The sequence below is a fragment of the Setaria italica genome, chromosome II (genome assembly GCF_000263155.2).
Source record: "Setaria italica strain Yugu1 chromosome II, Setaria_italica_v2.0, whole genome shotgun sequence".
In the NCBI taxonomy this organism is placed as follows: Eukaryota; Viridiplantae; Streptophyta; class Magnoliopsida; order Poales; family Poaceae; genus Setaria; species Setaria italica.
In genome coordinates, this window is record NC_028451.1 from 9,914,952 (window position 1) to 9,925,429 (window position 10,478).

Consider the following 10,478-nt stretch of genomic DNA (forward strand, 5'->3'; position numbering starts at 1 on the left):
AACACCGATGGAGGCCACAGAGGGATCATCCGCCGGCGCACGGCCGCGGCAGCCCCCTCCATCCCCTCTTTTCTAGCCTCCCCCTTTCCTCCCTCCAAAACTCCGAAAAGTCGAGATCCAGAGGGCCATGGCGACCATGGAGATCCAGAGGGGCCGGCGCCACCGCGGGTCCCCTCGCCGGCGCGCGCGTCCACCCGAGGGTTGGGCGCGCCGCCGTTGAGCGGTCCTGTGGTGGTGCTTTTGCGCCCCACCCGAGCCCCGAGCGGATGCTCCGGCGGCTCGGGTGAACCTTTTCCCCGGCGAGCCCGAGGCTCGGCCGGCCTTTGCCGCTCGCCGTCGGTGGACGTGCGGCGGTGAAGTCGACGACAGGTAAGTCTCCCGCGTCTCTCTTTTCTTTAGATCTAGGGTTAGGGTTAGGGTTTCAGTTTTCTGTTTCTGTTTCGATCTTCTTCTTTTCTCGATCTATTTCTTTTTCCCGGTCTAGAAGAACGTCTAGGAGGTGTCTGATACCATTGTTAGGGCCTAGCCTAGGATCTCTAGAGCACATCTAGTCGGGATCGAGAGAGCTATAAGGGGCATGGTGTTCCTGGTGAGTGCCGAGTGTGAGTGAGAGGGAAATGGGGTACCTTCACCCCTAGAGGTGGGAGCAGCAGAGCTGCTGGCCATCGCTGGTTCTGTCGATGGAGTCTGCGCAAGGCAGCGATGCGCAGTGCCGACTCCGGTCGCCGGTGAGGTGGCGGTGATGCTTCCCGCCGCTACTGCGCAACCTAGATCGGTAGGTGTGTGTCGGTGGGGGCGGCAGGCTACGGCGAACCTCGTGAGCCGAGCCGGGTCCCCCCACCCTGTTTATATAGCGCAGCGCGATAGGGGTCCACCACCTATTGATAGGGTGAGCGCCCCCGATCAGGACGCAGATCAAGATCCTGATTGGCCTTTGGGCCAATCGGGAAAGAGATCAATCTAACAGATCCTATATTGGTCGGCTATGCTGGCCGGACATGGCGACGACACGATTGAGATACACAGCCTGTGATCTGCCTTGCCGTGGAGAACGTCCCATGGCCCACCAACTGTGACTGTGAGAGCTGGAAAGACAGCTGTAAAGGGCTTAGAGCTGAGGCTGGCGTGTCAGGTCTACGAAGTTAGTCACTGACATTAGTCACTGACATATGGGCGGGTCCTGGGTTGAGTTTTTCTTTTTCCGTTTTGAGAGGGATCAGGCTAGTGGTGGGCGAAGACAAAACTGGAATATGAGTTCTCCGTCCATGGTATGCATTTGGTTTTTATCGAACTACGATCGTACCGTACGTTGCTACGTGCGAAAAAACTATATTGCCATATCCCATATTGTCATGCATATAAACTACAACTCACTCCTACTACTGGCTGAAAACCTCCCTTTACTACCGGTTTTGTCACTGGTACTGCTTGGTAGTCACTACAGGAAATCTTCCGATCTATGCCAAACAAAAAGTGTCATAAACATTTTTTTCATCATAAATTGTGATTTATGATGCGGGAGTGACGAAAACCTTTCGTCATTAGTCAAGCATCGTAAACCACGACTAGTGACATTCCTTATTACGGTGCGAATGAAAATTCGTCCCACAAGTCATCATAAACTGGCTCCTGTGTAGTATGCCACATCGGACCGTAGTCTGATGTGGCATGACGATTGTCACAAACTATTTCGTTATAGATTGAATTAGGCCTAGTTTTTGTTGGATCAAGCCAAATAATTGATGTCGTCAAAGATTGATTTAGACCCAATTCTTTTTGTGCCGAGCCCAATAATTATTGTCGTCATAGATTATTTAGGCCCAATTCTTCTTGGACCGAACCCAATAATTGCTAACGTCATAAAGGTCCAATTCTTGTTGGATCAAGCGCAACATATGCTAACGTCATAATTTTGTTTAGGCCTAATTCTTAATAGATTTAGCTGAACATTTGCTGGCGTCGTACCTTTGTTTAGGCTCACGAAATAATGGGCTAAGGGGATGAGCCCACGAAATTTTGAGCCCAGTTATTTTCGGGTGCAGCCCAAGTAGCGGTTAATTAAAATATAATCTAATTTAATATTGTATACAAATTAATTCGGTAATTGACAGCACAATTAATCTTTACATACCACATATACAAAAAAATATTTCTCATCACACTTCATACATTATTATTCATGACCAAAGAACAAGCACAAGCATATTATCCATAAGAGATCACAAAACACTACACATGATATCTCTCTGACCAAGAACAAAGCTGACCTAGAAACACATTGAGCACAAACCAAAATACTCACAAACCAGCACAAGCAGCTGGAAGGACATGAGCATATGCCTAAGAAACACAATAACCTTACCCTCTGAAGTTTAGCAGTTGATGAAGGAGATACTTGGTTTCTCTTATTGCTTTCTTCAAACCCTCAATCTTCTTAGGCTGCATTTTCATTGCTACATCTGAAGCTTGTGCCTTCATCTTCAAGTTGCTCAACATTTGCTCCTATTCAACAACTTGTTGACTTAGTTCTGCAACTTCTTGTAGCCCTACCAAAAAAACTTCAGATCTTCAGCTTGTAGCTGAGGCTGGCTGCACGACCACATAATCAAGGAGGGACCTGACTGCAAATTATGAGGATCAGAATTTGGTACTGCAACCCCAAGGATTGTTTCAATATTTCAGCCTACAAATGAAAGAAGCAGAAGTCAAACTTCAATCTTAAACAAAGCAATTGAATAAAGTAAATACAGGAGCGTATAATCACTTATTTAGTTACATATCACGACATGTGATTGAATTTTAGCAACGTAGTAACGTGTTACTAGGCCCTGCACAATAATTATTTGGTCAGTTGTCTTAGATATAAGGAAGGAACAGAATGTACCATGATCATAGAAATATAGATTCTGCCCTTGCAGATAGATCTAGAGCAGCCAAGGTAAGAGAAGGATCTAAAATCTAACACAATACACCGTGAAATTTACTATTTGCTAAAGAAATACTCCAGCAGCATGGGGACTGTGGCCACACATAGGCGTAACTAGGCTCCGCTCCAGACAGAAATAAACTTGAGCAGAGTGCTCTTCGGTGAAATAGATGTAGATTCAGAAAATTGGAGAGGACTACAGAGAAAAGAAATGAGATTCTCACTTGTGGAGCTCGAAGATGCAGTGGCGCATGGTTGGACGGGGCAGCTAGTGTTCGCACGACATCCTCGCTACTGCTCAGCTGCGCCAGCATGGGCACAGCCACTACAAGGATGCTAAGATGTTCCTCCAAGAGTGCCGCTGACCATGGCGCACCATGATGCCCACTGCCCGTGGAGCTTGCCACCGCCGCTGAGGTACCCCGTGGCCGCCGAGGTCAGCCACCACTACAGATCTAGTTGGACTTTATAGCCAGCAGAAAGGAGAGTGCTGATTTTGGAAATACAAGATGGGAGTTTGGAGGGGCCCTGCAGTAGCCATGTTTTTATTATTTGGCAGGAGGCAAGGGAACACAAAATTTGGAGATCCCTCTTTCAAGTTCTTGGGCACAAAATGAAAATTTGGCAAGCTGCACTTGTTGCGGAGTCACTAACAAGATTGTGTGCTCTTATCGGACCCATTTGTCAGTGAAGTTGGGTGTGTTTCATCTTGCATACAACATTGGTGGGAGATGAATATCTAGAAGAGGTCCACGCTTCAGTGAACTTAGGTGCGTTTCCAGTCGTTAACCACAAAGGGGAACAACTACTTTCTCCAACTATAATGCCTACGCGTCTGTTTTTTTATCTTGACCAAAGCGCACTCGTGTACCCGCCGAATATTTTGCATGCCTACCCATGAACAAAAGCCTACATATTCCGCCCTATACTTGTAGCAGGATTCATGATCACTCATGGTGCTTCAATAAATAAGCGTGCCCTAAAAATTTTTCTCATTGGGTCTTCATCTTACATAGTTACACTCATTGTTACTGGTTGTGCTAGGCGACCTACTTGGTTCTGTGCCTTATGAGAGGTGAGCTCATAGCTTCCGCATCTTGTTTATAGGTTATCATCATTGCTTATCATTTTTAGTTCTGTTGGTAAGTGTCTGTAGGAGGATGGCTGGTCAAGCGAACAGAGCAGGCAACTTCATTGTTGTGCCACCTCCGCAGCAGCCAGGCTTTGTTGATCCATATGGAAGAAGCGGACGAGGATGAAATGGAGGAGATGAAGAAATCTGTGTTTGCTTGGCTGCAGGTTCAGGATCACACTAGTGTGCATCGCAATGGTTGCTTTGTGTGCCCTTTCTGCCATCTTGCTCACCGGGTTTGGGGTTTTCGTGACATCCTGCAGCATGCGCCTACGTTGGTCGCTCGGGTCGTGTTACCATGGACTCGAGGGCTAGGCATCATGCATTAGAGGACTATCTCCGCAGCGATGCTCATTTTGCTGCATTCCATGTTGCCGCAGGTATGCTGAAATAAGCTTATGCCATATCCATCTTCATGACCATGTCCGTTGTCTTCTCGTTGCCATGTCTGTGTCCGATGCATTGCATCTGCGTGTTGTGACACTTTCATGTAACAAAGATGACTTAATTTGTATCATCTGGATTAGTGGTTTTAGCCTGTCGGTGCCTGGTGATAGTGCACCAGTTTAGTATTTAAAATATGTAATGTTTCATTATTGTGTGTGTACTTGTGCCACTGTACGAGTGTGGCTCTGTGGGGATGTATCATGTATGTGTACTTAATAATGTGATCTAATAAGAATGGTTTCTCTGACAGAATGTTTCTGTCATCTTGATCGACCATCTCAAACTCTAGATCCTCCATTTCAATCTCCGAAGCTGGGGTAGGTGCCTTCTCCTTTGAAGTCATCTCTACTTATGTAGCTAGTTTAAGCTTCCTAACTCCCGCCAAACGTTCTGGATCTTCTGTTTCTTTTATCTCCATCTTCTCCAGTCTCCTCATTGATGATTCGATCTTCCCTTTGATTAATTGAACACGCTCCACCTGCAACACTCCTTGCATATTTCTAGTAGGTTGAGCTAGGAATAGGCGCCTAGATGATACCCATGCATCGTTGTCTGCAACCTTCTTGAATAACTTGAAAGCTTGAGTTGGGGTGAGGTCTATAATTGATCCTCTAGCCGATGCGTTGATAATTGCCCTTGATGCTGGTGTCAGCCCTTGATAGAACTTCTGGACTAGGTCCTCATTCGGGGACTTATAGTGTGGAACTGCACGGACGTAATCATTGAAGCGCTCATGAGCTTCAGCAATCGTCTCGAAAGTATATTGAGCAAAAGTAGCTATTGTGCTTCTGAGATTCTAAGTCTTGGTTGGTGAATAATGTTCAGTTAAGAAAGCCTTCATCAACTCATCCCAATTCTGAATTGTTGCCACTGGTAGAGAGTAAAACCATTGAAGCGCTCTTCCAAGTAGAGAGTAAGGGAATAACATTGCCCTTAGTTGATTCTGAGTAATTCCATCCACGTCGAAGGTGTTGCATAGCTACGTAAACGCTTGTAGATGAAGATTAGCATCTTACTTACCAGTAAAAGGTGAACTCTACAAGATCCTCAATCTTGAAGTATCGATCCCAAACGGTCGGCTGCCACTACCCAATTCATGGATAGGTAAGTCATTGATGTTTGGGATGCAAAGTTCCCCGATAGTAGGTTCTCACTCCAGTTGTTGATCTCCCATTGTAGGTGCTTGCGGTACTTCTAGAGCAACCACTACTCCTCTTGGACTTGCTGGTGGTGTCAACTTTGGAGTAGACGACGACGACGACGACGACGATGATGATGATGATGTTTCTGACACTTCCAATTCTTCCTTAACAGCTGAACCTTCGATCTCTAGCTTTCTTGCTTGTGCTAAATGTCTTCCTTGCCTGTAAAGTTTTTCTAAATCATCCACAAAATTTTTCGATTTGTTGGAGAGGTAGCCATCCATCTCCTGATAGCGTTAGTGAAAGCAAACACATATATAAAAGAATTAGATTTGAAATTTTGATTGAGATAGCAAAAAAAAAAGATTAAAAAGAAAAGACTGAAAAAACTTGAACAAAAAGTTATATCTACAGATGCATAGTTAAACTAGAACTTGACTATTATTTCCCGGCAACAGTGCCAGAAAATCTTGTTAACAGCTGTTAGCACGGCAATTTAAGAACCGCAAACGTACGGATCAGTTGTAGCTCTTCCCTCAGAGTATTAACCTAAGTTTTATCAATCCATGGAACTTATAGCACAAGATCTATTTCAACTAGCATTGTTAGTATTAACTTTGTATTTATGAGAGATTCAAATCGAATATACTAAGCATATACAGACACATAATAGATAGAGCAAAGGTAACCAATCTAGAGCAACCTAGACTATGCATATGTTATAATTTCGAGCATGGATAGCAAAGCAACACGGATATGATCTTAGTAAAAAGCATCTTTAAATCTACACCTCTGGTCCGGATCCCGAAACCCCCCACCTTACACAACAAAGATCCTGTCACGATCACCTCTATCAGTGCAAGCAGGTTAAGGGCATGATCATAAAAATATGTCATACTTATCGGTAGATCAGGCATGCAAATCTAGTCACCACGACCATAAGAACACCCTAGGCAATCTATCATCGATTTATAGATTTAAAAGCAAGCAAATCCGATAAAGCATAAAACTATCAAAGGAGATACTTAGATTGCTAAGAACATGATCACATCTATTACTTCACCATGAATGATTGTACATCACAAGATCATCACCGGGATCCTACCTTGATCTTGATGACTTCTAGCTCCAGAACATCAGTGTGATCTTCCTCGTAGGGTGATCATGTCAGCAGAGGTTCGCCTACGCTAGCCTCCGACAACTGCACGGCCCTCAGCTCTCCGGAGAGGTGTCCCTCAAGCTTCTTTTGCTTCTCTGCTGCTTCATGTCGAGTATGTCATCTTGGATATGGGGCTCAATGGATTTTTCGAGGTATTTATAGTCCAAAGAGCGCGTGGCAAAAATTGAAAGGCAAGGGAGCGAAAGAAACCCCCAGGTCGATTGGCCTGGGAGGGTCCAGGCCGATTGGCCTGGGCCTTCCTTTTGGCCCCTCGCGTCCTGCTTCGTCTCCAAGTCTCCTTAGGTGCTATGGAATCTTCTTTTCACTTGCATGTGGGCTTGGCACGTCGGTAACTTCGGGATGAGATTGATATTCAATGACTTTCCAAATCTTCGCTTGATCTTCTCCGATCCCTCTTTGATCTCGAGCTAGTCCTTACCATATTTTCATAAACTTAGCCCCTAAGCAATGTTGGAGGGTTGCTTACAAGATGGGCACCGGGGGCGCCAGAGGGTGCCAGGCCGATCGGCCTGAGCTCCTTTAGGCCGATCGACCTAGCCCCTTCCTGGGCCCGCTGACCTTCATCTCGATCGAGCTCGTTCTGTGCTTTATCCACAAATATGCTTTTAGGCCCAATTTCCTGCAAAAACACAACATCCTCCAAAATACGTTGCATATGTGAAAATGACCGGTTTATTAGGTGTAAACAATAGTTTAGGTATTAAATTCATGTCATTATTGAAGATAAACAGGGGTCAAAGTGTGTCAATAGTGAGCGTCAATAATTGGAACACTTAATTTCTCAACACATGCTTGCATGGGGATCCCCCTCAGTTTATGACATTTTGGCACACCTTATTTTTCAACAAATTCTTACATGTGGGACCCTGGTTAGTTTATGATGATTTCATGGATCTTATATTATCACAAAATCACCATGTAACAGCAAGTGACGATTTCTTTTTGGCTATAGTGGCAACTTTTATGACGTTCCGTGACTTTGTCGCTAAATTTGCTCGGATGTAAAACTTTATGACGTTTTCAGCCAGAAACGTCATAGATCTATGACTGTGTTATAAAATTTTCATCATAGATCAACACATTTCTTGTAGTGGGTACTAAATGCAAGACCATTTAGTACCGGATCATCCAACCGGTACTAAACGGTCCAATTAGTCACAAGTCATGTGAATGTCACGTATAATATGCTTTCCTTTCTTACCATCTTACCTACACAACACATGTGATGGAGTTAGATATGCTTTCCTTTTGAAGTACTTTGTAGAGTACCATCTAGTACCGGGCAATAACACCACTCGGTACTAAATGGTGTCATTTAGTACCGGGTGGTGTTATTGCCCGATACTAAATGGTCCAGGAGCATTAGTATCGGGTCATAACACCAACCGGTACTAAAGGGTGACATTTAGTATAGGGTGTTGTTTTGACCCGCTACTAAAAGGCCTTCGAGGATCGAAAGTTTGCAACCGGTACTAATTCCGTTGTTAGTACCGAACCAAAGTCCTCTGGTACTAACACCATGGATAAATGCTCACTTCTCCGGTAGTGTATAGAGCAATTGCTCCAAACTTAGCTATACCATTCGATAAAATATAATCCATCTTGGCCTGCAAGGACCAATTAGGATTTTTGAACAATCCATACTACGCTACTAATGATTTGAAACAACCAGAATAGGAGCTTTCCGCCTATGGAATGCATTTTTTTTCTTATCACATTGTTTTGTGAAAACATAGGATTTTATCTATTTTTTAATTTGAGCTGAATCATAGTTACCTATTCAATTTACTGCTCTAAATAGGATTCATAAACTACAGCAATCTTCAAAATGAAAGGACGTGTTTGGAACTTAGACTAAGTTTCATGACTTTTTGTAGTATGCTTATTTTCTGAAATTAAACTAGTGGTGGGAGAGGGGAAAAAAATGGAATAGGAGCTTTCCTCTTATATATGGTATGTATTTGTTTCTTATCAGTTTCTTTTGTGAAACATAGGCTTTTATCTAGTTTTCAATCTGAGCTGAATCATAGTTACCTATTCAATTTACAGAATTCATAAACCACATAGCAATCTTCACTTAGTCTAAATTTCATGATTTTTTTATACTATGATTATTTTATTAAATTAAACTATTTTAATGTTGTAAAAAATGAGATGTATTTTAAATCCAAAGGAATTCTCGGGTTTCAAACGAAAGCCACAAGCAGACCGGCCTGGTGCTCGCACGGACAGGAAAACAACAGGCAGGCCGCAGGCAGGCAGCAGTGCAGCTTCGAAGCTCTCTGTGGTCACTCGTGGGCCTGTTGGGCCACGAGTGTTACTGGGCTGGAGTTTGACCATTGAGCCTTTTTCTTGGGAATTATAAACCGAGATAAATTAAAAAATTCTTATATAAAGGTTGCTCATTTGTTGTTGTCTATGGACAAGATTTATCCAATCTATTTTCCAGCCCTACACTCACATCCTACCTGTTGTATAAGCACATCCTAAAGACTGGTTCGACGCATCTTTAGTATTAACAAAGTCACGACATATATCATTTTTATTAAAAAAAAATAGTTCAGTTTAAAAATACGTACTGTAATGCGTAAAATGTCTACTTTGAAATTACTTTTACTTTAACGAAGACACTGATCCAGTCCTTGAAGAAGTTGAGAGCACGTCAGGCATCAAAAAAGAACTTTTTCACTGCACCCATTCCGGGGCGATGAAACGGCATTACGGCCTCCCCGATGAAGGATCACGCCACTCCGGGCCTACTATATTTTTTCCCTAGGCCGTAATCGCCGCGACTTATCATCCGATTATAGCGTAAAAAAACCCAGTCTTTAAACAAACGATTTGCACGTACAAAAAACAGTCCAAAAGGGGTCCCGCACCCAAGTCATCCATCGGCCTTTCCGTCTCCACAAGCTTCTCTCCTCTGCTCCGACCCCTCCTCTCTCTCTCTTCACCCCTTTCTTGACTCCCTCTCTATCCCTCCGCACAAGGGAAAGCTGCGCGCTTTCTCTCTCTACCCGGGGGAGAAGGGAGGAAGCCGACGGCCCGACGCAGCCTGTTGGCGTTGGGGGCTAGCGACTGCCCCCGGGGTCCAAGAAATCGAGTTCTTGGAGGGTCCGTCCCATGGCGACGAAGCGGGGCGAGCTGGGGCGGCAGCTCCCGCTGAGAGGCCCCCTCAAGGCCCTGGAGGCCGACATCCACCACGCCAACGCCATGTGAGCATCTCTACTCCTCCGCCCGCCCAGGATTCCGCGCTATTCTGGGCGTTTCTTGGTTTGTTTCTCCAGCGCCCCATTTGATGCGGGGTTTTCGGATGAGCCCTGGCCCCGTGCTGAAATTGGGGAAAGTGCGTTGGAGTTGGAGAGGTCCCCCGGTTTGTGGAAAAGTCAGGGAATTTATCCTTTTCGTTAGGGAATATTTTAGTGTGGGCTTTTAGGGGAGGGTAATTCAGTAAATTCACTGCGATTTCTCAGGGAAGCAGAGTAATTCAGGGAGTTCTGCTGCGGTTGAGAATTGAGATTGTACCAAAGTTTGTGCTCAAGTTTCTGGGGGGGGGGGGGGGGGGCGTTACAATGATTCCTTAAACAACCTTTTTTATTTACCCTTTAACTCGTCCTCTATCACTTCCTTTTTTCCCCTTTTCTTCTATCC

The 10,478-nt window shown here is 44.6% G+C and overlaps 1 protein-coding gene across 1 annotated transcript in view; it reads left to right on the plus strand.

Moving 5' to 3' along the window:
* The first annotated feature begins 9,722 nt into the window (after positions 1 to 9,722).
* The window catches only part of LOC101753998, a 2,946-nt gene continuing 2,190 nt past the window's right edge, over positions 9,723 to 10,478 (plus strand). The window contains exon 1 of the mRNA XM_004955893.3: positions 9,723 to 10,042. Within this exon, the coding sequence (XP_004955950.1) occupies positions 9,951 to 10,042 (92 nt within the window). The 5' untranslated portion in view covers positions 9,723 to 9,950. The remainder of the gene's footprint in view (positions 10,043 to 10,478) is intronic.